Below are 25353 nucleotides of genomic sequence, written 5' to 3'. Positions count from 1 at the left end.
AAATTTCTTTTTTTTGTTTTTTTGATTTCTTACTCTCATTTGTTGGACGCTTTCTTTTGGGACACTTCGGACTTTGGACTGGACATGCCAGTGGGCAGGCGGGGTGTTAGGCTTTTCTGGAATACTTCGCCTTTTGATATCCCTCTCGGTGGTTCCTAGTCTTTGCTTTTTTGCTTTTTTTTTTGCTTTGCCTTTTTTTTTTTTTGCATTTTCCCTGCCTCTTCTTACACCAGGGAGTCCAGTGTGGTGTTTCTGCTTTCCGTCTTCGACACCTGGCTGGTCCTGTGTGTACATTCGCACTCCGTGGAGTTTGACTTTATGGTTCATCTTAACCCCTAATAGTGCCCTCCCTTCGTCCATCTGCTTTTTGTGCTCTCGATACCTTTTGATATTTCATGCGTTCTTGTTTGCGTTGCTTTTTTTCATTTCTTGCCATCTTGTCTCTATTTCTTTGGTTGGTTTCCAACCGCTGTATTCGATGTTAATTGCCTGCGTGCCTTTCAACCCCGTCTTCTTTGCTTTTTATGCTTTTTACGCTCAGCATTGCTTTGAAAATTTTTGCATTTCCTTCTCCTGCACATGTTTTTATGCCTTTTTCTATGTACTATACGTTATCGATGAATTATCTGGCGGGGACAACCTCTTTTCCTAGACCTTTATAGATTGTAGATTTGAATTGTACCTGAGTAGTTCGTAACCTGGCTCATTTTTAGCCATGTAGTTGTAGTGAGGTACATAACCATCTCTAGTATCTAAACCTGAAACAGCAATCCAATGCTGATTGATTGTAATATGCCAAAAACTACTTCCCAATAGCAACAAACAATCGATCACCAATATCGCCAATACCAGGCACGATCATGCCCTTCTCATCAACACCCTTATCAATACCACCAACCCAAACTTCAACCTCACTCCAAGTCCCCGCAGCACGCTTAACTCCCTCTTCGGAAGCAAGCACGCTAAGCATAATAACCTTCTTCACGCCCCAATCGCGCAGCAATTGAATTGCTGCCTCGGCCGTCGCACCAGTAGCGATAACAGGGTCCAGCAGCACAGCCAGGCTTGCAGCTGCGGTGTTGGTGGTTGGGTTCAGAGAGGCTGGCGAGGCCGGTGACAGCTCCGACCGGTGGAATGGGAGGTTATTGTAGTATTCCACTGGTTGAAGAGAGACCTTTTCGCGGAATAGGCCCAGGTGGTAGACTGGCACTGGGGTTGGGAGCAGGTCGTTTAGGGCTGTGGGGGAAAGTGTAAGCGGGATTTGGACCCGTGGATGGGTTAGGAGTGGGGGGGGATCTCGGGATAAGTTTGGGGAGTGGGGGGAATGGTGGTGATAGGGGGAGATAAGCTGTAAATGGAAATGGAATTGCAATGTGCTTGGGATTGGATTTGAGAATAGGATTTGGGGAATGGAATGAATAATAAGGTAACATTGCAGGGAATAATATGGGTTACAGTTGCAGTGCTGGTTTGAGGGGTTTATATGGAATGGATTGAATTTACTCACCATCAACCATTCCTAGGCCAGATCGGAGGATTGGCACTAGAGCTAGGTCTGCTGGGTCAATGCCCTGGGTTTCATACTCGATTCCAAGGGGGGTGGTGTCCTGGGAATCAGTGTTAGGAGATCCGATAGTAGTGATGTATGAATTTCAGTCTCGGGGATCTATTTACCGTTCCTGTTTTGACCAACTTTAGCCCTGAGAAGGCTTCCACGCCTATGATATTGGCAATATCATGAACCAAGCCTCTTGTCTCACGCGGGGTGGTGGAGGATGAGCGGATTAAGGAGAGCTTGGCTTGTAGACAGGGGTGGGAGGAGACATGGACATTTGATGGGAGAGACATGATGAAGTGTAGAGGATGTTAGGAGCAGGAGAGAGGAGAGAAAGAGAAAGAGAAAGAGAAGAAGAAGAATGAGAGAAAGAATGAGAATTAAAGTAACAAGCCCGTTATCTCCTTCCCCTCATATCCCCTCTTATACAAAACGACTAGGCGCTAATCTTATCGGAACTCCACCTGATCTCCGGTCTCCGGTTCTTGGCATCCTTTTTTACCCTCCATCTTACTCTATCCCTTCACCAGCTTGGGAATGCCTTCAACTACCGCAGAGGTTAATAACCCCTCGGAGTACAACAATTACCCTTTGACAGAGGTCCCACAACCAAGGGACACTCCAAACGAATCATGGCCAAGCTCGGGTGACCACGCAGCGCCTGCACCACCACATGCATCTGCTGCGCCGCCCCTCTCCAAACACGCAACCCACATCTACACCGTCTCCTATTTAATCTTCTTCTCAATCCTGGGCACGCTAGCCCGTCTAGGCCTACAAGCACTGACGTTCTACACAGGTGCCCCCGTCGTGACAGGGGTGCTATGGGCAAATGTAGGCGGAAGCTTGGTAATGGGATTCCTGAGCGAGGACCAAAATCTATTCCGCGAAGAGTGGGGCAAAGAACCAACTACAGACGCAGTCGAGAACGAGCCTAAAATCAAGAACCAGAAACACAAGGCCGTGAAGAAGACCATCCCGCTGTATATTGGTCTGACGACCGGGTTCTGTGGTTGTTTCACCTCCTTCTCGTCCTTTATGCGTGATGTCTTCCTCGCCTTGGCAAATGCGCTTCCTGATTCATCCCTGCCTAACGGATCACATATCGCCTCTCGAAATGGTGGGTATAGCTTCATGGCGCTGCTCGCTATCATTCTAATCACCGTGTCGCTGAGCTTATCGGCGCTCATTTTCGGCGCGCATCTTGCCCTGGCTCTAACTCGCGTTACACCCACTGTGCCCTTTGTGTTCACGCGACGAGTCCTCGACCGTGTTGTGGTTGTTCTTGGGTGGGGATGCTGGCTCGGGGCCGTGTTCTTGGCCATCTGGCCGCCAGACCGACATCATGGCCCAGATGTGTGGCGTGGCCGGGCCGTATTTGCTCTCGTCTTTGCGCCACTTGGCTGCCTTCTTCGGTTCTATGTCTCGCTGCATCTGAATAGCAAGATTCCAAGCTTCCCGCTCGGCACGTTTGTGGTTAATATGTTTGGGACTATCATTGAGGGTCTTTGCTATGACTTACAGCATGTTCGTGGTCTTGGAGCAGTAGTCCCTGCTGCTCTGACAGGTTGCCAGGTGTTGCAGGGTGTTATGGATGGATTCTGCGGAAGCACGACTACTATCAGTACTTGGGTTGCTGAGTTGAAAGGACTGGCTCATCGGCGCCATGCATATGTATATGGAAGTGCCAGCGTGCTTGTCGCGCTTGGGTTTTTGGTTGTTATCATGGGCTCGCTATTGTGGACGCGTGGGTTTGACGAGCCTGTGTGTGGATAGAAATGTAATAGGTAGTTAATAACTGGTAGTGTATGATATAATGTAAAGTATAGCCAAAATAATTCAAAATGACGATATATGAAAGATGAGAATGCCCGAATTGATATGGATAATCCACAAACGATATCAAATTACCCCAATCACCAACACCAATCCAACGCCCTGATCCCCTTCTAACCTTCATATAACATAACATTCGGAATCATAGACCAACCCTACTCCCGACTAGGTGCAGGCCCAATCTCAACAGCCGGACTACTTCCACCCCCAAACCTCCTGGCCGGACTCGCCGACGGAAACCCATCAACCCGTAAAGCATCCTGACCCAAACTCCTTCCCCCATCCATCGCCACCCTAACAATAGAATCAAGCGCTATCCCACTCCCAATGGGACTAACAGAACCAACAGCCCTACCCACACCCACGCCACTCCCAAGCAGACTAATAGGGCTAATAGGACTGAATGGCGTAGCTCGACTGAACGGACACTTAATGAACGGGGTTTTCTTTCCAAGTGCGTACATCTCCATCCCGTGGACTGGTAGCTCGGCGCGATTCTCAGGCATGCCGATGCGGTCGAACATCTTTTCTTGCACGGTTGCTTTGGGGGTTAATGTGTCTTTGTCGGGACTTGGGCTTCGGCCTGCTGTTACGGAAGTCGTTGTTCCTAGGGGTGCTTGGGTTGGGCTTTTGTTTAAGGCTCTGCGGCGGGAGAGGTCTTGGGCGTGTAGGCGGGCTTGGTTTACTAGGATCGGGTTGGTTGTTAGGGGAACATTAAGGGTTGAGCATAGTTGGTAGCATGTTGAAGTGGGATTGGGAGGTGGATGTATGTGTTTAATATGAATAGCCACAGACAGATGCGTATATCTTTGTATTGATGTAGATATATATGAGGAAGAAGCGAATGGGAGAATGACTTACTACGCCAGAGAGTAACATATGCACCCATAACCACTATACAGAGAGATATGAAGCCGAACATCAGCCCTAGCTCGTGGCGGAGCGAGGGCATCGGTACGTAGGGTGGGTATTCGCTCGAAGCCATAGTGAAGTTTGGATATATAGTATAGTTGTATTTGGAGGTCCACTCCCATGAAAATGAAAGATTCCTCTTTCTAATAGTATTTCGAAGACGGGGCTCGAAGATAGGAAATCAACGCAAATATTCGAATGTCAATTCGCAACGCAGGAATCTGACAGCCCCCGAGGGTTTTGCGTTTGCCCTGATAATCGGTTTGCTCAATTGCAGTCAAAAAAAGAAGGCCAAAAGCGAGGGGGCTCGGTTCAAATGCTGAACCAATAGAGATGGCGAGAACAAAGAGGATCAAAATATTCTTTGAGGGTGAAAGTTTGAATTTCGAGTAACAAAGAAAGCCATCCCCCAGTCAGTCCGAGTGCAACCATGCAAGAGGCGTAGACTAACGAAAACAAAGTCTGAAAGAAAAGGAAGAAAAGCAAAAATGTATAGTCAGTTCGTATTGGCCATATCTATATACACTAATTAGGTAAAGCTCATATACTCCATACACACGGGAGAATCTGCATCAGAAACAAAAAAAGGTATCATGTACAACATGCATACAAGATGCAACTCTAGTATACTCCCAACAGTACCAAGTACACATAGTACCTCAGCAAGTCAGATAATGCAATAGAAAGAAAAAGGGGCTCAAAGATCCAATCCCACGCCAGAACACAAGGCCATGGATGCAATAATAGACAAAATGGTAAAAATCCGCTGCAAAAGACCATAAGAAAAAGAAAAAGGTAAAGGGTCGCAGAAATATGTCAAGCGGAAAGATAAACAAAGTTCGAGCGGTGCCCGGCGTTTCACGTGTCGTGTCAAAAGGTAAAAAGAAGTAGGTCGGGGCGGAGAAAAAAAGGTATGTATCCAAAGCAGCCGGAAGATGTCAAGCTGGGACCCGTTGTTCGTTTCAAAGCGAAACTGACAACGATTACCCAAGCATCACAGCTGCCAGAGCAGTAAAGGTCAACCCGATAGCCATCCCAATCCACGGGGTCTGGCCGAGGGAACCTTCACTGCGCGCCTGGAGGACATAGCGAGCAGCGAGCAAGTGCATCTCATCAGCAGACAAATCGCGTTCCGTGAACGGAGCAAACTGTTCCCGCGGGGGAAGTTCTGGTAATGAGACGGCGGGCGAGTTGTGCGCGAAATCGGAAGAGAGACTGGCGCCTGCGGCGGTTTGTTGTGAGTCTGCGAGGACAGCGGCCGGGGCGAGCAAGGCCAGGAAGGTGGATGGTTTCATTGTAGAGATGATATAGGTGTATGATATTGGAAACGACTGGCGCGCAAATGCTTTGCTTTTGTTGACTGTGAGGAACAAGCAACGCCAAGCTGGGGTTGGTGCGGTGTGGGGGACGGGGGTCTGGAGTTGGCAAGGCAACAGTTGCTGCAGATATCGGTGGAGAGATTGTAGATGATGTTACTTGGATATGAGTCCTGAGATTCACGAATATAAGTTGCAAAGGCCTCAGAAGAACACGCCACTTAATTTCGAGTGGGCTGCTTTGGATTGTCGTAGTCAGGCAACCCGGAGGAATAGGGGGCCAAACACTAGGAGAGTTTTGGTGGTTTCGCCTTGTCCCTCTCAATTGTCGGAATCCAACTCACTCTTAGCCGTAGAGTAGGATTGAAAGAGAAAACGAAGTAGAGAAAAACGCCAGAAAAAAAAAACCGAAACAGCCCAGGGGGGGGGAAATGGGAAATTAAGGGAACAAGATGAAGCCGATCAGGGCGAGGGCTTGATTGGCTGAGCCGCTCTTTGGTTCTTTTGGCTCTGAGGTCCCTGGGCCGTGGGGGGGGGGGGGGGGGGGGGGGGGGACGATCCCTGAATTCGGTGGACTCTGATTGGTTAGAGGGAATACATAGACTGAACTGGACTCTGAGCTGGACTGCCCAAGTGAGGCTAGATCAAAACTGTTTATTCCTGCTTACCTAATCTACATATAAAGCCTCCAGGGCTGCCTAGGTGGAGGGTTTACTATGAGATTCAATAATTTCAATGTACAGAGTATATATCGCATCTATAACCTACATACGGAGTACATACTTCATACTGTAAATACAAACATTCCATCTAATTTCTAATTATAACTCCAAGACATCCCGAGGCTTAATGGACAACGCCACAAAACGATCGTCAGCGCAGACGCCAAATTAGAGCGAATAGACGAGCACTCCCCGCAGGCAAGATGACGACGCGCATACGGAGTACGATATATATGCAATACTAAAATCAAGACATTTAGAACCCTTGCCCTTGGCATACAATATAGACCATATCAAAGGATGGTCCATTGATCTTTTTTTTAGTTTATTTCAATAGGGTTCCGAGGACGCCTTGCACTGGTACCAATAGAACCATCAACTAGGCCTTGATATTCGCTCTAATACGCACCCATGCTTTTATTGATTATATCCCTATGCAAAAGTACCTCTAGTTTTAAAAATGAGCCGCTGAAATCCAAATGCCCAATATGTACTCGGTACACAAAGAACACATGTTCTTTCAGGTTCAGGGGCTCGGCATGGTTTGCTCGGGTTTGCAGTGTGTGCAAGCATTTGCGGTATTGTCTGTTGGCGTGTATGTTGATATAGCTTTTTCGTCCTGAGAGTCCGTGGGTTGCGACTCTTTAGATAGACTGGCCTGCAAGTTTTTCAGCCTGACCTGCTCTCGCGCTCTGCGAACTGCAAGGCGTATATCGCTCGGCAGGGAATTGGTTTCGATTAAACAATCCGCACAAGCACGGCAGTAATACCCGGATTGAGGGTCCTTCGAGTCAACGAGTCGGCGCTTGCTGCTAGGGGCGGTGATCTCACCGCAGTGAAGACAAGGGCTTTTCAAGACCCGGGGGTTGTTTTGTGAACGGGTCGCTCTGAGCTTTCTGAGCGCTGCGATTTTGGCACTGCTCGGCAAAGAGTCTGTTTCAAGTAGGGACCGCGTACATGGCTGGCAGTAGTAACCTGCCGCAGGATTCTGGGGCTCAACAAGCCTACGCTTACTGCTGGAGATAGTTTTGTCACCACAGTGCATGCAGGGGTACTCGCCACGGCTCTGTTTCATCTGCTTAGGGGACTTGGAATCGCCGCGCGACTGGGAATGGTCGTGAGCCATGGATTCTGTCATCAAATCATCCAATGCATTATTTTTTGAGGCGACAGTAGAGGTACGTTTACTCGTACTCCTCTTCCGCATCTCTTTGCGGTACTTGAACGCCGCGAGGTCTTGCTCGGTTGGGAGGGCGCCGTGATGATTGAAATGTCGAACGCATGTCCGGCAGTGAAACCCAGCAGAAGGATTATTCGTATCAACGAATTTACGGCTAGTTCTCGGAGCAGTCATCTCGCCGCAGTGCCTACATGGACTTATTTTGCTTGCCTCTCCGCTGGCCCTGATTCGTTTTCGCCGATTAGTCGCTGCAATCTGCTCCTCGGTTGGTAGATGACCATGGGCATGGATGTTCCGAATACACGCTTTGCAGTGCCAGCCGCTGGAAGGGTTGCCAGTTTCAACGTGTCTTCTAGCCTTGGGAACGGTTTTTCCGCCGCAATGCGCGCAAAGTTCTGGATCTTTGGCTGCAGAAGTCTCATGGCGACGTTGTTGAGTCCATGATACCTTGCCATGGCCCCGGGGACTGCTTTCAGGTCTCAAGAAATTACCGAGAAAGCTCCGTAGCGAAAACGAAGGTTTGTTGGCATGGTGTGGACTTGTCGCAGACCAGCGATGTGTGCAATAGGTGTCGCGTAATCCAGAAAATGATCTTAAGTGTTGTGTTATAGTATGTCTTGTTTGTGGTCCATTGCGGAAGAATTGCGCATAGGATAGGTTGCATTGATATCCGAGAGGACGCAGGGACATGGCGAAGGTTCGTATACCACCGGAGACACTTGATTTGGTCTATGCAGGCATTGTAGGGGAAAGGTGTGCAATTGAATTGGGCCGACTTGTGGCTTGTGCTCGGCCGTAGTGGCTCTTGGGCATAGAGGGTGTGTAATGGTGATTAAATGCTTCAAAGTTGCACTTGACATACGCAAACAAAGTTCGCGGTAGCTGGTGCAGGGCAGATAGGCCTTGGCATTATTGGTGCCTTGATTCTCAGGCCTATATAGAAATTACTAATCACTGCCCAGTTCCACCCACGGCTTCAGTAATATTATTGGGAAGTTTTAAAACACGATGCAAGAAATAAACTGTGCAATATGACTTATTTTATACCAACCAGAGCCTAGAAGAGAAAAGAAAATTAGATATGTAGGAGATGGAGCCAGCTAGTTACATGTACATATTTCTGTCAATGCACAACCAAGAATAATCTGGTCTCTGTTGTTAACGACATAAGACTTTTAATTTAGAACCTGATCCGCTTGGCTAAGATAATACTGGAGTCGTTATAAGAACTTTAAAGGGGGTTTCAATGTTCCTTGAGGCGTTTTATGATATATAGGCCTTCCAATGTACTGAGTATAAATATAGTCACGTGACTATGAACAAGAGGTTGCGTCTCTTCATGGTATTCACTATATAATCTATCTATATATTAGAAATTCAAGTTGAATCCTTTAGGAGGAAAAACCACCCCAATCTAGCTAGTCTTAGTGAGTGTCAAGTTGATAACCAAAAGGATTGCTGTAATAAGTTCGCTTGAATTTTTTTCCGTTCATCATAAAGTACCTTGGGTAGAGAATTCAAAGTATCTCGTCCCAGTTCGGGGTTACTGTGAACTTGCCAGACAATTGACCCATAGACCAAACGTGTTTTGGCGTGTCTTCCTCCGGCTCTGGGGGCACCTTAGACAAGATAACGGCTTCCTGGACGAAACCAACCGGTGCTCCACGATCCAACTCCATACTGATTCCACCCCAGTCTAGGGTCACACGGCCTGACTTGTGCACGTTCAATTTGCCGACACGGCCTGTGGGCAAAGACCAGGGTTGTCCGGCCATAATGACGCTGCTTTCTTTTGACTCGGTTGGTTTATGGGTGCTGTCCACGATCTCCACATCGTCGCCTGCTTCACGCTTGATCTCGTTCTGGGGAGCTGCAGCTGCGGCTGTAGCTTCAGGTTGGTTTTGGACGGAACCGGCGACTCTGAGGGAGGGGGTCATCGGTGGGAATTGCATGAGGAACATTTGGCCATGTAGAGGGTTGTCTTCTTCCTCTTCCTCTGTTTTGTCTTCGTTCTCTTTGTCCCCTTCCTGTCCTTCCACTGTGGTGGATGCATCTTCAGCAGCTCCTTCGGTGGTTTCTGCTTCTGATGTGGTCTTCTTTGACTCCTTGGGGATGAGAAGATCCCTGATAATAGCCAAATCTTCCATGTGTCGGTCATATTCGTCGATCTCCTCTTTAGTGTTAAGTAGGCTGCGCGGGTCTATGATTTCGGGCTCAGGTGAGGGTTGAGTCGATCGTAGTTCTGTTGTGCTCCTCTTTGTTGGGCTCATACTCTGAGCCGAGCGCACACGAACGTTATGTTCTGGAAGGAAGTCGTCGTCATCGGCGTGGGGAATGGCATCCGCCATAGTTGTGTCGTCGTCTTGGGGTTCAGGTTTAACCTTGGTAGGTGTACGGCCAACATCTTTCGCAGATTTCTCCTTCTCTGCTTTCTTGCGGAGATCCGCGGTTCTGCTTGTGCTGGATTCCATGTTGACACTGATGACTCTTTCCTCATGCTCATGTCGCTCAACACGGACGGGACGAAGTCCTCGTTCGCCGCTCGACCTGCTTGGTTGTTTACCCTTGAAATCCTTCGGCGTATCCCAATCCTCGTCGTCGCTATCGAGGTTGATATGATCGATGCTGACACGAAGTTCATTCTCCTCGTCGTCTGAAGAGTCATATGCGCGTCCACGGTTGCCCCCAGTAAGACCAGACCGGTTGTATCCCGAGCCTGCTCCGCCTGAGCCTCCTCCATATCCACCGCCTCCGCCTCCGCCGCCATGACCGCCACGACCTCGCTTGCCGCCTCGTCCACCAAATCCACTCATGCCCATAGCCATGGGTCCACCACGACCACGGAATCCAGCACGACGAGCAGTGCCACCACGGCCGCGCTGAATAGCAGCAGCTTCCTTCAGACGCTCTTTGTATCGTTCTTGTTCAAGTCGCTCTATCTCATCTCGTTCTTGCTTGCTGCGACGCCCAACGGCCTTCGGTTTGTGTTTTAGGACTGGTTTGGGCGGCTCGCCACCAAGTGCAGACGGCGGCCGACTACTGGGCGCAATGCTGCCAGAAGGTGTGCGTTTGTTTAGGGATTGAAGCCGTTGCACTGAAGCTCGACTCGCAGGACCGGGCGCGCCAGTTGCCGCGGGAGCATTTTGCGCAGTGCCCCCGCCAGCGGGAGTTGGAGTAGTTGTATCAGTTCGAGCACCACGGCTGGCAGCCCCTCCACGGGCGCTTCCACGAGCGGCAGCTTTGGGAGGCATTGTCGTCGCTTTTCAGACAAGGCGCTGAATGCGGCTTGCTGGGCGGTTGGAAAAAAAAGTTCGTGTAGCAAGCCTGGTTTGCGCACCGTGTTAAATGTAGACTCAGCGGTGGAGTAATTGGGTTCTGTTTCCGGTGACACACAAGAATCCGACTGGAAATAAGCAAAGTACCGTTTCTTAGAAGAAATCCGAGCGTTTTGGGGTTCGAGAAAGTTGAGCTCTTCAAAAAAGTTGCGGGGCCAATCACACCGCCCTTGTCATGTGACTCATCCCGCCATGCCTATTACTGATCGACATGATCGTACTCTCTGGCTAGGCTACGATGAGACGACTAAATAATGAAATATTAAGACATTGAAATGCACAATAAAAATTGAAACCCTTCCATTGACTCCCTATTCAGAAGAGAAAATAAAGCAAGATCGGCACATCTTCTACAACTTGTCACCTTTTGATCTAGCCCTTCCTCGGAAGTATTATATACTTCCGCTACTAGTCCAGTACACCACACACATGAAACCGACATAGACAATGATAAATAACCCAGTAGCATTGATTCCGAATGAGCGAGTGGATGTGACAAGAAGCATATAGCCCGCAGAAACACTAAGACGCCGAAGGGACACACAACAACGACAGATCAACCGCTTGGCAGTGTATAATGAAGGGAGCATGGCTTGTAACCAGAGAAGGGAATGTGGAGTGAAAAGGGCAAATGATGGCAGTATGCTAGTATAAGGACCGTCTCTGGCGCTGGCCAGAAGAGTGCGAAAGGAGAGAGAGAGAGTGAGGGCAGATGAGATTGGCCCATAGTGAGGATGGCAAGATGAATGAGAGATTCCATGGTCACGAAGAAGATTGGAGGCGCGAAAGTTCGGCGTTTAGACACAGCGGGAGCAATCGCAACCTGCAGCTTCACTAGCGCTTCCGCTTCTTATTCTTGTCTGCTATAGACGAAGATACAGGAGGGGTCGTAGGCGTTAATGAAAACTCCTCCTCGTCTTCATCCACCTCTTCCCCGTTCTTTTTCACTGGGACACCCATATGGCGGCCATAACGCCCTTTGCGACCATTGCCCTCGTCTTCACTAAGACAGCCGTCAACTCCAATGCCGGCATCCTTGCAACGTCCACAGGGGCGCTGGCGGTCACAGCCCTTCTTGCTCTTGCGGCACCGCTGGCAGCGAGGCTTAGTGGAAAGGTCTTCCTCATCCGCACCGAGCTGGTGCTGGAAGTTGACCGAGCCCCCCGAGACCTTGCGGGAAGAAGCCGGGCTGAGAGGGGGAACAGGCGCAGCTGACTTCTCGGATGATTTGCGAGGAGCAGGCATAGCAATCTTACTTTTGTTCACTTTCGCAGGTGGAGGCTTCTGACTGCGAACCTTGAAAGATGTGGGGCGACTCTTCGGCTTCTTTGCCTTGGGTGCATACTCCTTGTAAAGGATATCCTCCTCAGCTTCACTTTTGATACCCTCATCTGCACCATCCGAGCTGTGGTCGCTGCTATCGGCGCTGGGAAGGATGTCATCCAAGCCCTTGAGGTGGCGCTTGATGGTTCCCGGCGGCAACATTGGGCTTGAGTCCAGCCTCTGGCGACGAGCTGGCAAGTCATCCTCGTCCTCGCTAAAGTCTTCCCCATCGCTAGTAGCACCAGTGGACGAGGCAGCATCGGCAGCACCACTGAAGGCATCATCCAATGTCGAGGCAGAGGTGCGTCCGTGAGAAAAATTGGACGCATCGCCCAAACGTATCAATTGCATCGCCACATCCTCATCGGAGATGCAGCTTGCAATAGTAGGGTCAGGTGTGGGCAATATACCTGAACCACTCACTCGGCTAGCTGAGTTGTTATAGGCTCCTGTATCGCGCATGCGATTTCCATGGTCTGGAACCACGGGAGTCGCATAAATCGTATTGCGCCCCGAGTGAGCACCATATTCGCTGTGACCATAGCTTTGCGGTGATGGAAGCGCATGTTGATAGCTATAAGGGCGTTGTGGTGGGCGTGCAAAAGGCGACCCTGCGCCTTCCTGACCAATAGATCGACGTTGGGGAGAGATGGAGGAGGTGGAGGTAGTGAGAGGCACTTGGGGAGGAACGAACAGCGGGAGCTCCTGAGGGAACATACTGATTAGTGACAGTTTTGGAATAAAAGCAAAGCACTCTTGCATGAGTCACTCACAGAGCTATCGAACTTGGGTCGTTTCCGACGACCATCTTGTAGTATATTCTCCATGCTGATATCAGAGCTAGCAAATAACTCATTGCGAGCCCTGCGAGCATAGGCGCTCTCAGTATCGCTATAGCCATCTTCATCATGGAAAGCTCCATGGGTGCTCGAGGCCCGGCTTTTGTTGCCCGCGCGGGAAGGAGGCTTGTGCTGAGAAGCGCTGCGGAGACTCCGGTTCGACGGAGAGGTGCTGCGCTTTCTCGCAAGCCGCGAGGCCGGCCGTGATGGCTGATCCAACACCGGCGCTATGCCATCTACCATCTGGAAAGGCTCTGCCAGGCTGGGCCGCTTGCGAGGCTCGACATTGAAACCGTTATAGAAGTGATCCCCGTATGGTTGAATGGGAATGACTCGCACGTATACAGTCCTGTTGTTCTTGAGATTCTCGTACCTTGCAATGAGGGTGGTCCCATGTTCGTCCTCGAAGCTAACCCCGCTAGCAGTACCGTCATATATTCCATAGAAATTTTTGACCGTCGTGACGATCGAATCCGTAGTATCATGGGGATAGATTTGAACGCGCATCGGAATACGGGCTCGGACCTTGGAGTTTTCATCGAGAAGCAACTCAAAGGCGATGTTCTTGGGTGCTGGGCCTTTAAGCGACAGGTCTCGTGCTACAGTGGCAGAGTCTGCCATACCCGGCTGCTCAACCAGGCTAGAGAGCCCTTCATGCTGAACCGCTTGCATATCAAAGTGTTCCAAATTGAGGAATACTCCACTGCTATACCAAAGACTGCATCAACCCACTGCTTGTGTGCCGTAGAGGGCGGGAATGTGATCCATGGCAAGACACAGAAGAAGGGCAGGTGTAGAGGGAAGAATCCATCAAACCTACCACAATTGTTGAATCCGAAAGATCAGGCTGGTGGATGGACCACCCCCGGGTCTTGATGTATAAAAACTGTCGGAGCAAAACCTTCGATGGAGGTGGGAGGGGAATCTGCAGTCGCAAGAGCCGGAAGCGACTCAATAGGATAAAGGTGGGCAACCTGAAGGGAAAACAGATCACATGAGTTAACACAATGGTATTCCAAGCGCTTGAATATACAATGAGGATGGATTTTGTCTTGGAAGATGATGGATGAATGTGTCGCTAACCGAGTCCGGCCGACCTTGGGAGCGGGCTTGGGGGGAAGCAAGCGAGATGACTCGGAAAAAGGATGGTTAGAGACTTGAACACACCTAATTCTACTCAAACAGAGTCCTCCAGGATCGCAGATATCTGGATTGTCCAAGATAGGGTGAAGGATCGAAGGATGGGTTCGGTCGAGGTCGAGAGGGGATTGCCGGTTCTACGAAGCGCTGAGGCTATGTCAGCGGTGGCATCTCCAGGATTGAAATGGGGTCAGGGGAGTGAAAAGTGAGATTGAACAAGAGTAGAGATACATACCCAATACTGTTGATAGCGCTGATGGCGATTTGTTCGAGGGGTTGTTGGATGGAAGGAAGAAGGTTGAGGTGGGTGCGTACGATGGTTTCACCTAAAGCGAGAAAACGGCCTGTCTGGGTCGGTGACATGGCGATTTGCGCTTCCGGCGCCCATCGCAGCCATCACATTCCATGGTATTAATGAATCTATATAAAATCTTCATTTGATTTGTAACTATTCTATGCATTGAAAAAAATAACTATGTGCGAAACCATCCCAATGCTGTATCTTTTCGCAAAGGCGCAAAAGCTGTCGCAAGCCGGATGCCATTGCGCCGAGTGACGGAGCACTTTGTCTAACCCCCCTTCTTGTGTATAATGTACGAAATTGAGAATATAATCCGATCTTTGAATCTTTAGGGATGAAGTCTAAGCGAGTGTGGGCTACTTGATACTGTTGAGGGGGGATGATGCAGCGCTTCACACAAAGCAGGTAGCTTAGGTACATATGTCGTTTCAAGTATCTAGGGTATCGAAGACTGAGGGCGCAAAATAAGATAAAGAAATAGCGCCCAATGGATTTTCTGGGCTTGCAGCTAGTTTCTAGCTTGACCACGTAGCAATCCATGTCCTTTTTTTTGGTCTGTTGTGGAGGTGTGCGCTTGGACAGAATTGACATTGTCCAGTCATTTTCCCACCACCGCCCTTGTCGCATTACCCATTTACTATGAGGATTGGAAAATGCTAGATATCGCGACACTTATAATGTGGTTTAAGATCAAAATCGCTAGGGTTTACGGTGATTGATAGATGTTTTGTTGATCCGCCTCTAGTACTAGACCTAAAGATTTATACTCTCTCAACCCGTGAAGGATATCGGAGAACCAAACCCATTTCAATCCCCGAGATAATCCCCTTTCATAATATCGCATGACTCTCCGGAGTTGTCTCGCATGATGCAACTTGGATTTACCCCTCCTCGGGACCTACGTAAGAAGGTTAAAAAAGGGAATCCCGCATCAAAGTGGGCATTCCTCTCTCCTTGAAACCTGACTACATAGTACAAAAGGGAGGTCGGAATATAGCAAATCCGTGAGTCCACAGTTTTATTGATTTCTCAAGAAAATAGCCGATGAAAAGGGGGGAACATTTCTGCTTGGTGGAGTCAGGCGGTGATGCTGAGAAGACTGGGCGCAAAAGGTCTGGATATTGAATTGACGATGTATATCAGACCCGAGAACGTGGGACTTGTCTATAATTTACTCCGAAATCTCCCATTTCCACTGACCTGAAACCCCACACCACCGAGCGAGACTGAAAAAAAGCTGATAATTGTCGCAATGATAGGAGTGGGTTCCGGTTGATCACAAAGCTGCCAAACAGCAACCGCTTGATTCCGGGTGTCCCACCCTTGTGACGGCGGTGTGGCTCTCACGTGGTTTCGTGTAGATAGCGCGTCAGATCTAGATCCTGACATAAAAGGGCGATTGCACCCGTAAATATGAATATATTTGAGATATTCCTGTCAAAACTTGTTGAATACTATTGGATATACCTGGAAGTAACTTTTTATATTCTTTCAACCTGTTTGAAGTGGGGTTTAATCGAAAATGATGTTCAACGGGCCTCGAAGGAGACGCGCCGATAAGAGTAATGACGTCAAATAAGTAGCAAACAGTGCAAACCCAAGACAAACAGAACAAACATTTAACCCTTTCTCAAACGTCCCGAGTCCCGATCTCGGGAAGTTCCAGATTTGAAACCTTGGAACCTTTGAAAGTCACTTTCTATATGTGCTTTACAGAGTAAATTATACTGCTCGCACTATAACATACAAGAACCGAGAAATGTACATATCCATTAATATACATATATAACTAGTAGGGATAGAATAAACTAGAAAGATCCAGGAAAACCCATAAGCTAGTTAGGAGTGGCGACTAAATTTTGTCTCGTGGATCTACCTGGTACGATAACCCTAACTCCAACCCTTTTGACTCAAACAACAGGAAATCGAGCACAAAAAATGGAGAAATAACTTTTTTTATAGTGTATGAATCAAAATATTCATTTCGAGTCCAGCAACCTTGATGAGACTGGCAATAATTTATATGTATGGAGTATGGAGTACATAGTAGGATGTATGTTGTACTAGTAGAAACAGTCTGCGCATTAGGAAGGTGTGCGCAACCGTAGCTTCCAATTTGGGAATAGCGTACATTGTTAACAAGGGCACCCTTCAGGAACAAGGGACACATCATTCTGAAGCTCCCTTCGTCGCAACTGTCACTTTGCTCTTATTCATTCATTAAACTCACCCAACTCACTCAGTTCTCCCAGGTTACTTGTACCTATCCACTAGGGCTGCCTAGGTAACGTTCAAGTGACGTGAGATTGACAAGCTACGCAAATCGGGAAGTAGCGACTGAGCGGGTCCTAACGACTGTTTATTTTGCCTGGATCGGCCAATCACACAGGGCAACTCCGCTCCCCCAACTCAGCAAAAAGTAAACAACTCCTCTCTACACAACTCCAACGTACCTTGACACCAAAGCTTGCAACTTCATTGTTTTTCAGTATGGATGCAAAGGTAAGTCGTTTTTGTGTTAATGCATTGATATCTACTTGATCCTTCTATTCCTACGCGTCAATCGCGTAAAACGCCACAGCGCGTTCATCACATCATGTATCTGCCCACTCTTGGTCTAGAGTTGTCTTATTCTTGGCCAAAATTGGACATACTGATATTAACTGAGATTATAGCCACAGCGTTTCCGAGCTGTTGGGGATGAGAATGTGCCCCCTCCGTCCTTGCACAGCCAGAATCACAAAGTCATTCATCAACGCAACAAGTCAAGCCCTGCTCTGAGTATGATGGCCCAGAACAATGCTGGTCGGCGTGCATTTGTCGATGTTAGCAACACCAAGGATGTGAACAGAGCTAGCCGTGATGACTCCGCTGTTGGTGGAAAGCCGGCCCTTGCGGAAGTCAAGGCTCCTGGACTGTCCCAGCCAGCCCAGCGCCGCATGACATTGTCAGGAACCAGGGGCACTGTTGAAAGTGTTGCTACGACAAAGCCTATGAACCCTGCAGGAAAGGCTCAATCGATGTACAAATCGAAGCGAAACAACGCCGTTTTTAAAGACCAATTACACACCGTCCCCGAAAAAACCACATCCAAGGAAGATTCAAAAGACACAGAAGTCAAGGCCAGCCGCAAAGGAGTGGAGACTGGACGTCAATCAAATAATACTGTGGTGGAGCCTTCTCATGGGCTGAATGTGGATAGTGTCAGCCTCGTTGAGTCCGATGCTACTATATCCGAGACAGACGATCCCAAAGACCATGCACATACCAAGGAGCCTGTATCAACAGTATCGGAGCCCGAGGAATGGGATGGAGAAGATACTGAGTACTATGTTGCACCAATCTACTCCTCTCGTGCGGACAACACCGACGGAGCCACTACTGTTATTTATCCACGCATGAGTAGTGTGACCACTCGTGAGATGCTCCGGGCGAAGCAAATTGTTGACAGTGAACAAACACCAGAAGACATCGAAGAGGAATTATTAGACACAACCATGGTTGCGGAGTATAGCGACGAGATCTTCCTTCATTTGAGGAAAAAAGAAGTACGCTTTGCTCTTCCAAATATCTGATATCAGTTTGAACTAATCAAGTCTTTAGATCGACATGCTTCCGGTTCCAGATTACATGGCCCGTCAAAACGAACTCCAGTGGTCGATGCGCTCGGTTCTGATGGACTGGCTCGTGCAGGTTCACCAGCGCTTCAATTTGCTCCCTGAAACTCTCTTCCTTACGGTCAACTACATCGACCGTTTCTTGTCGTACAAGGACGTTTCCATGGGAAAGTTACAGCTTGTTGGTGCGACCGCAATCTTTATCGCGGCAAAGTTCGAGGAGATTACAGCTCCCTCTGTCCAAGAAATTGTTTACATGGTTGACGGTGGATATTCCGTTGACGAGATCCTCAAGGCGGAACGGTTCATGCTTACCATTCTTCAATTCGAACTTGGATGGCCTGGTCCTATGAGTTTCCTTCGCCGTATCAGCAAGGCTGATGAATATGATCTTGAAACACGCACCGTTGCTAAGTACTTCCTTGAGCTGGCCATTATGGATGAGCGCTTTGTTTGTACTCCCCCCAGCTTTATTGCTGCTGGAGCCCATTGCTTGTCTCGTATGCTGCTTAACAAGGGCAACTGGGTATGTTTATCTCTCCATCTACTCTATTATAGCCTTGCTAACATTCAGCAATAGACACCGGCACACGCCTTCTACAGTGGTTACCTTTATTCCCAGCTGATCCCTGTGCTGACCACATTGATGGAATGCTGTGAAAACCCTCGGCGTCATCATGCAGCTATCTTCGAGAAATATTCGGATCGTCGTTTCAAGCGTGCCGCAATGTTTGTTGAAGCTGAGCTTGCCACGGACTTCGTTTTGCCCGAGGCCTCTGATCTCAATGATCCAGATCGCTTGGATGGCTATGCAAACTTCTAATCCCTTTACTAAAACTAATACCTCGGTGGTTCGTTACCATGCAAAGCTGGCTTTCATGATTGCTGGTACTTATCACCATCAACGATCTCTAAACTTACTACTCGTTTTTCTTTCGGTCAACATGGGCGGTTTTTGTTTTCTATTTTCGGAGTGAACCGGCGAATTGGTTCTCTTTTATGCATGGCGTTTGCGCATGGGTTCAATCTTTTCTTCCACCTTCTTTTTGTCATTTGTTTTCTTTCTGCTTTTGTTTTCTTCCCAGCTCTACTGGGCTGACGACGAGATGACGACTTGACGCCACCATTTTCCGAACATGGGAGTGAATGATCGGAAGGCGTTCATGATGATCTGTTTCTCGCCGGGCGTTCTCACTGTTTTTTTTCCTTCTTCTTGCTTTCTGGGGAAACGGGTTAGTGGTGGTAGCTGGGTTACCGTGGATACACTCTCTATCTACACAAGTCACATGACTGGCTCTGCGCCATCCTCTGCATGTTCTACAGTTGTACTAGTAGTAGTCAAATATGACCGTGATATTTCTAACTAGCCTCCCATAATTTCTAGAGCTACCTAGATAGTGACTACTGCTTCCATGTTTATGGACTCTATTGTCATGATACCCATTGTCTGTTCTTATGGTCTCTATTCTTGTTGCATCCTTTATTCTTGTAGTATCTATCCTCGTTGTACAGTGTACTCATTCTCTTAGGCTTGGTTATATCTTTCAGATGAAGTCAAGTCTTGGAATACTGTATTTTGCCAACCTCCTGCCACAATATAACAATGATAAAACGTCTATATGAATCATCAATTAATGTGTGATTACAAAATATCAATAGAACCTCCAGGGCTGCATCATACCAAAATCTGTTTGCCCTGTAGGTAGACTTTGATCATCATCAAATAGCATGAACTGAGGTATTAGGATAGACATGTGGAAAAGAACTCAACTGCGAGATAAATAACTCCCAATCCCACAAGTGAAACTCGCGAAACATATAGCATCCACCTCCCTCTCTCACTATGATCTGTTCACATTCTGCTCCTGTAACCAGTTTTCGAGGCTGAAGCTGCCATCCTGCAACTCTTTGGGGTTTGCATTCCACTCAAAAGCAACACCTTCAACTTCCTCTTCCCCGGTATCCAGAAAATCAATGTAGATAGGCCCCAGCTTATATTTATCCGACCCATAGGCAACAAGCCGATCCCAACTTTCCCGCGAAAGGATTTTGCAAGCCAAGCCATCAACTGGATGAAAGGCGTCATCGACAAGGGCAGGGTATTGCCCCCAAAGCTTGATTTGGTAGCCTATAACCCTAGCCGGCCGCATATGTGGAGGCTCGGACAGTTGTAGGACTCTAGCAAGAGTGGGTGGATCCATCAGTGTTCCATAGAAGAAGAAGTAAACCTCCCTAAAAGGGGCGGGTGGCCAGCTTGGGTCGGCAGGTTCGGAAGAAGTTGTTGGATGTAATTTTGCACCTCCCGAGGCGTCGTGAAGAAGGAACTTGCAAGCCATAGGGGACGGCCAGGGAAGCGGTCTTTGGTTCTCACTCATCCTTAGGGCTGAAAACACTCAGAATGCGTTTGTCTGTCTTCCTATCATACCCTAGAAGGAAACTGAAGTTGAATGAACTGGTTGCTGCTTGAGTAAACTGGAGTACTGGGGTTGGGGCTGGCTATCTCACCGAAACTGCGAAGGTCGTGATATTGAATGCGCAGGATATCTGGACGGACCTCTAAACTGATTTGAGAGCGCAGTGAACTTCCAAGGTTACTGACGATGTACTGTAATCATCAATGAAGTTAGGTTTGGTCACATGCCCCTGCTACCCATGGTCCGCTCTACAGCACATCGAGCGACTATATACTGCACAAGAGTAGTCGCTCAAGTATGCCTCTATCGTTGGCAGACGTGAGACTTTAATGATCTGATTTATCTGGCTCATAATATTGGGACGTTGTAAGCAAGATATCATTCGAATAGATATTCTTCGTCCTCGGTGTTATAGCTAGAGGGAGCCTTAGCTATGTATAGAAATGCCGCCAGGGATGGGAATGATAGCACAAGGTATACTCTACTATGTACAATATACGAAGACACCATGAAGCCTAAACTGTACAGACGACTTTTAGATGTATATAATGGTTACCCGTGATATCTCTCGTAAATCATTTCGATTGTTTCCCCATCTAAGATGACAAATGCGCTGTAGAAATTTTCAACCCAAACATCTGCTTATGCAGATCACTGATCAAGTCCATTAAACTCAATCAACTTCTTAACAGCCTCGATCACTCTATCGCCAAGACTACTGCCATCAGATACAACTGTAGGATTATCAAAGCGCTCCGTAAGAGCCTCGTCCAGCATGGTACGAAGCCGCGAAACAAGCACGCCGATCCGGGCCCAGCCGCGTAGACGGAGCCAGCCGTCTACGACTAGTCCACGACCCACAGTGTCGAGTTCTATAGAGCCACAGAAGAGAAGTAGGGAGTATGCGTTGAAAGCTGCAAGTAAGAAAAAAAGAGTGTTAGAAGCTAATATTTCGAGGGATAGAAGAGAAGTAACTTACGGGTGAGGTCGCGGATGAAGACCTTGCTGGTAGCCATCTTGGTAAAGTAGCTGAGATACGCCGCGGCGCTGGGGTAGCTAGCCGAAGAGAAGAGGATGGAGCTGGGGTGAATGAAGACACGACCGTTTTCCTGATTGAAGTACTTGATAGTGCGAGCATCCGGATCTACCTCAACGGTACCAGAAACCGAGCTGGCGAATTTCTTATCCGGGAACGAGATCTGCGCGACCTGTGGCTGGAAGGCTCCAGCAACAAGGGCGCGGATCAAGTTACGATTGGCTGCATTACGGTTCCAGGCTGAATCCGACGAGTCGGAATACTGGATCGGCAGAATGCCTGCATCTTTGAGGGAGGTGATGAACTGCGCACGGTTGGAGGAGATATCGCGCAGCGTCTGGTGGGAAAGGAAGTTGTCGGCACACCATGACTGTGTGCCCCAGAAGCCACCTTGAGCACTGCTTCGCTCCGACCAGGCCTGGTATGCTGAGAGGTCGGTAAGGAGGTCGCCGTCGCCCTGGCGAGAGAAACTTGCTTTGGCGGCGTTTGCTTCCTCACGCTTATCGCGTGGTGAGACGAAGGGACTCTTGACTGTTAGCATGGCTGCGATTGTGAGACAGGGTTCCATGCATCCGAAGATGGAACCGTAGATCATGAGCTTGGCGCAGCGGAGATCTGCGGGAATCATGGAGAGGTAGCGGCCCAGAGCTGTAAGTCTGTCGTGGTCTAGAGCACCTACACGATGCAGGAAGTTCAGTGCACCTTCGACGGCTATACTTTCTGGCGGGGTGATGGTGTTGGCTAGGAAGGAGGCGACGTCATCAATGCCTTTCATGGATTTGACAGATAGACAGAGCTGCTCCAGGGGAACACGGCGGATTTCTGGATCTGGTCGTGGGGCCATGTTTGATTCGGCTTTGCGGGTGTAAAGCTTATAGCAGATACCTGCGCGGACACGGCCTGCTCGGCCACGACGCTGTTTGCAGGCGGCCTGCGATGCCCATACTTCTTGGAGACGGACCATGTTGTCCTTGGGGTCGTAGCTTGTTTCCTTGACTCGACCGGTGTCAATGACCGCAACAACATCCTCGATTGTGATCGAGGTTTCAGCAACGTTTGTAGCGGCAATAACCTTTCTCTTCCCCCTTGGTGGACTCTGGAATACTCGTCGTTGTTCGGTTGAGAGCAAGGAGGCATGCAATGGCAGAGGATGCATGTTGGGGATTCTCTTGATGGCGTTCAGACAACGATCAATTTCTAAAGTACCAGGAAGGAAGATCAAGATGCCTCCTGGCTGGTCTCCCAGCTGAGCATCGATATATTCGACAGTTGCTGCGATCAAATCGTAATTGATTCCCATACCCAAGCTCCGCAGGGCTTTTCCAAGGGATTCTTCACCCCGAGGGGATTCTTCCTCATCTTCGTAGCCCTCGGCAAGTTCTGGCGCAAATGATGTGTACCGGATAACATCATCCAAGTAGTAGTCTTCAACAGGGAATGTTCGACCGGGAATGTTCACCAGTCCAACAGATCTCTGACTTCCAAAGTATCGCATGAAGATGCCGGCATCGAGGGTGGCACTCATAAGAATAACTTTCAGGTCCTTGCGGTAATTTAGAACATCCCTCAACAGCGCCAATAAGAAGTCTGTATCCAGACTTCGCTCATGGACCTCATCGACTACCACGTGCGATACATCTGCGAGGGAGCTTGCGACGTTGCCATCCGCATCGCCACCGGATTGGATCCGGCGCAGCAAGACACCAGTAGTCACAAAAGTAATCTTTGTTGAACCAGGCTTGGCTTTCGACTCGCCTCGGATCACATATCCGACTTCCTCACCGACTACTGCGCATCGCTCATCGCTGACTCTGTCGGCAAGACCCAGGGCTGAGATTCGTCGTGGCTGCGTGCAGATAATGTTGGCAGCGCCTCCCAGTCCTCGTTGGATCATGTCGTCCAGCACAAACTGTACGGACTGTGTACTTTTACCACTACCAGTCTCACCCGAGATGATAGTCACTTGGTTTGAGTTGACAGAGTGGATGATTTCATGTTGGATGTTCCATGCAGGAAGTGCTTTTCTTTTCTGGGTCATCTCGATCTGCGGCGCAGTATCTTGTTTAGCCTCCCAGGCATCTCGGATCGCCAAGCTTCGCGGAGAGTCGACGTTCCAGTCAATGCCTCTACGATTCTTACGACCCGAACGCATAGGAATTTCGTGAGTCTCAGCTGCCGACGAAGCCGTCACAGAGGATATCTCTCGCAATTTACCCGGGTTCTCCATGATGCTCGGCAGGTTGACCTCTAGCCAATCCATAATGTTGAAAATCATAGATTCACCCGTAAAGTTTTCCTCGGCATACTGCATTGCCCGACGGATTGCACTAAGACGTATGTAAGCCGGGACGCCCTTAGCCTGAATTGATATAATGGGAGGCGTTGTTGGATAATGGGCGGACGGCTTTTGGAAGCGGAAAATTGTGTTTGGTGGAATTTCGGGTGCCTCGCTATTGATCTCGCAGACTTTGGCTGATATGCGGTGATAACGTTCTCCAAAGATGGCCTCCAGCGTAGTCGCCTCTTCTGTCCAAGCTTCTTCGTCTTCATCAGCGACTGATGGGGCCGAGAATTGGGTTCCATGTACCAAGGTGCCTTGCAAATGCTCTGCAGCCGCCAATTCATCGCCGCCCTTGCTATCCAAGATTTGCGAGCACATGTCGGCCGGATAGCCAACAGATGCCAGCCTTTTGATTTTGCCCTCACGAGCGAGGTCTCCAGAACCAAGACTGACTCCGGCTGAATATCCTTCTGGCAGAGACCATCGTGGGAGGTCATCATCGGGAACATAGATTAAAAGCCACTCCAAGACCTCTTCGCGGTCTTTACATTCCGCTGTAGCTTCTTCCACATGGCTGCGACGGAAACCCAAGCCGGTGAATTCGTCCGCAATGGCTTTCTTTTGGTTTTCTGGGATCTTCACGCCATATGGGTTCCAAACTGTATGTTGCCGCAAAAGGCCTTCGATATCTCGTCGAATCCGTGTGCCCATATCCACCTTGGGTGCTTGAGACCAAATACGTTTGCTCCTGGCATCCCCATTTCCCAGCCCCAATTCCGCATTTGAAGCCTTCTCCTTTGCCTGGGCTTTTTCGCGATCTGCTCGCTTCTTTGCTAAGTCGGCGGCCGCGCTCTCTCTCTCTTGCTTGGCTAGGAATGGATCTGCCTCGTACATCCAGCCCTTGCCTTCTCGAGTCTCTGCTGCTTTAATTTCTGTAAAGTCCTCTTTCCATAATTTCTTGTATGTTGGAGGCAGCATCATATGAATATTGCGCATGTTGCATACTCGGAACAGAGCAAACGCTGCACTGAAATGGCGCGCTTCGAGGGCTGTTGGCTGCCCAGCAAGCTGCTTATGGGAGGGAGGGAGCTTAATTGATGGGATCACAATCAATTCCTTGGTCTTGGGATCTATCTTCTTCATCGTTACAGACGACACAAAGCCATCGGCCGTTTTAATCTGCAATTGGCGCAATCAATCAGCGTCTGGTTTGGTATGTGTTTGTAGACATGCGAGTGACATCCATGGATGGGGAGATTTGATTACCATGCTGTACTCAGGCTTTTCCCATTTTTGCTTCTGACAATGCTCTGCCAACATATTGACCGGTAGCTTCCCTGTCCATGATGCGCCACCAATGACATCCTTCACGGTCGGTTTCTTGGGCTCCTCCGGCACTTGTTTCTTCGCCTCACCGGCTTTCTCTGCGACGGCCTTAGCTTGCTTCGTACCCGGCTTGGGGCCACCCTTGCCATCGCCCTTCTTCTTGGGTGGCATTTTGTGTGTGGTGAGTGTTGGCGCAAAAGATAACTTTTGGAGCCTCAGG

The 25353-nt window shown here is 48.9% G+C and overlaps 11 protein-coding genes across 11 annotated transcripts; 2 read left to right on the top strand and 9 right to left on the bottom strand.

Annotated features, from left to right (window-relative positions):
• Window positions 1-802: 802 nt before the first annotated feature.
• N7479_011119 (uracil phosphoribosyltransferase) lies at window positions 803-1848 on the bottom strand (the record flags this gene model as incomplete). The annotated part of the gene is made up of 3 exons (XM_057258810.1): window positions 803-1236; window positions 1508-1607; window positions 1675-1848. 3 exons carry the CDS (start codon window positions 1846-1848, stop codon window positions 803-805), a joined length of 708 nt encoding a protein of 235 aa, XP_057106268.1.
• A 244-nt stretch (window positions 1849-2092) lies between these two features.
• Window positions 2093-3331, top strand: N7479_011118 (FluC/FEX family fluoride channel; the record flags this gene model as incomplete). Its single annotated transcript, XM_057258809.1, has 1 exon — window positions 2093-3331. The coding sequence occupies one exon, from the start codon at window positions 2093-2095 to the stop codon at window positions 3329-3331; it is 1239 nt and encodes a 412-aa protein (XP_057106267.1).
• A 215-nt stretch (window positions 3332-3546) lies between these two features.
• On the bottom strand, window positions 3547-4376 carry N7479_011117 (uncharacterized protein; the record flags this gene model as incomplete). The annotated part of the gene is made up of 2 exons (XM_057258808.1): window positions 3547-4076; window positions 4253-4376. The coding sequence occupies 2 exons, from the start codon at window positions 4374-4376 to the stop codon at window positions 3547-3549; spliced, it is 654 nt and encodes a 217-aa protein (XP_057106266.1).
• A 910-nt stretch (window positions 4377-5286) lies between these two features.
• On the bottom strand, window positions 5287-5598 carry N7479_011116 (uncharacterized protein; the record flags this gene model as incomplete). Its single annotated transcript, XM_057258807.1, has 1 exon — window positions 5287-5598. One exon carries the CDS (start codon window positions 5596-5598, stop codon window positions 5287-5289), a length of 312 nt encoding a protein of 103 aa, XP_057106265.1.
• Window positions 5599-6867: 1269 nt separating this feature from the next.
• N7479_011115 (uncharacterized protein) lies at window positions 6868-8211 on the bottom strand (the record flags this gene model as incomplete). Its single annotated transcript, XM_057258806.1, has 1 exon — window positions 6868-8211. One exon carries the CDS (start codon window positions 8209-8211, stop codon window positions 6868-6870), a length of 1344 nt encoding a protein of 447 aa, XP_057106264.1.
• An 827-nt stretch (window positions 8212-9038) lies between these two features.
• On the bottom strand, window positions 9039-10772 carry N7479_011114 (putative DNA-directed RNA polymerase III RPC4; the record flags this gene model as incomplete). Its single annotated transcript, XM_057258805.1, has 1 exon — window positions 9039-10772. The coding sequence occupies one exon, from the start codon at window positions 10770-10772 to the stop codon at window positions 9039-9041; it is 1734 nt and encodes a 577-aa protein (XP_057106263.1).
• A 918-nt stretch (window positions 10773-11690) lies between these two features.
• N7479_011113 (putative C6 finger domain protein) lies at window positions 11691-13690 on the bottom strand (the record flags this gene model as incomplete). The annotated part of the gene is made up of 2 exons (XM_057258804.1): window positions 11691-12884; window positions 12953-13690. The coding sequence occupies 2 exons, from the start codon at window positions 13688-13690 to the stop codon at window positions 11691-11693; spliced, it is 1932 nt and encodes a 643-aa protein (XP_057106262.1).
• Window positions 13691-14195: 505 nt separating this feature from the next.
• Window positions 14196-14521, bottom strand: N7479_011112 (uncharacterized protein; the record flags this gene model as incomplete). The annotated part of the gene is made up of 2 exons (XM_057258803.1): window positions 14196-14295; window positions 14394-14521. The coding sequence occupies 2 exons, from the start codon at window positions 14519-14521 to the stop codon at window positions 14196-14198; spliced, it is 228 nt and encodes a 75-aa protein (XP_057106261.1).
• Window positions 14522-16949: 2428 nt separating this feature from the next.
• N7479_011111 (cyclin family protein) lies at window positions 16950-18899 on the top strand (the record flags this gene model as incomplete). The annotated part of the gene is made up of 4 exons (XM_057258802.1): window positions 16950-16961; window positions 17135-18007; window positions 18063-18602; window positions 18657-18899. The coding sequence occupies 4 exons, from the start codon at window positions 16950-16952 to the stop codon at window positions 18897-18899; spliced, it is 1668 nt and encodes a 555-aa protein (XP_057106260.1).
• A 1018-nt stretch (window positions 18900-19917) lies between these two features.
• N7479_011110 (gamma-glutamylcyclotransferase family protein) lies at window positions 19918-20451 on the bottom strand (the record flags this gene model as incomplete). Its single annotated transcript, XM_057258801.1, has 1 exon — window positions 19918-20451. One exon carries the CDS (start codon window positions 20449-20451, stop codon window positions 19918-19920), a length of 534 nt encoding a protein of 177 aa, XP_057106259.1.
• Window positions 20452-21141: 690 nt separating this feature from the next.
• Window positions 21142-25304, bottom strand: N7479_011109 (RNA helicase; the record flags this gene model as incomplete). The annotated part of the gene is made up of 3 exons (XM_057258800.1): window positions 21142-21404; window positions 21470-24986; window positions 25074-25304. The coding sequence occupies 3 exons, from the start codon at window positions 25302-25304 to the stop codon at window positions 21142-21144; spliced, it is 4011 nt and encodes a 1336-aa protein (XP_057106258.1).
• Between the last annotated feature and the right edge of the window lie 49 nt (window positions 25305-25353).

The sequence above is a fragment of the Penicillium vulpinum genome, assembly GCF_028829585.1.
Source record: "Penicillium vulpinum strain IBT 29486 chromosome Unknown utg000004l_segment0_segment0, whole genome shotgun sequence".
In the NCBI taxonomy this organism is placed as follows: Eukaryota; Fungi; Ascomycota; class Eurotiomycetes; order Eurotiales; family Aspergillaceae; genus Penicillium; species Penicillium vulpinum.
The sequence above is the reverse complement of the archived record's forward strand: the minus strand, read 5'-3'. Positions and strand labels throughout refer to the sequence as shown.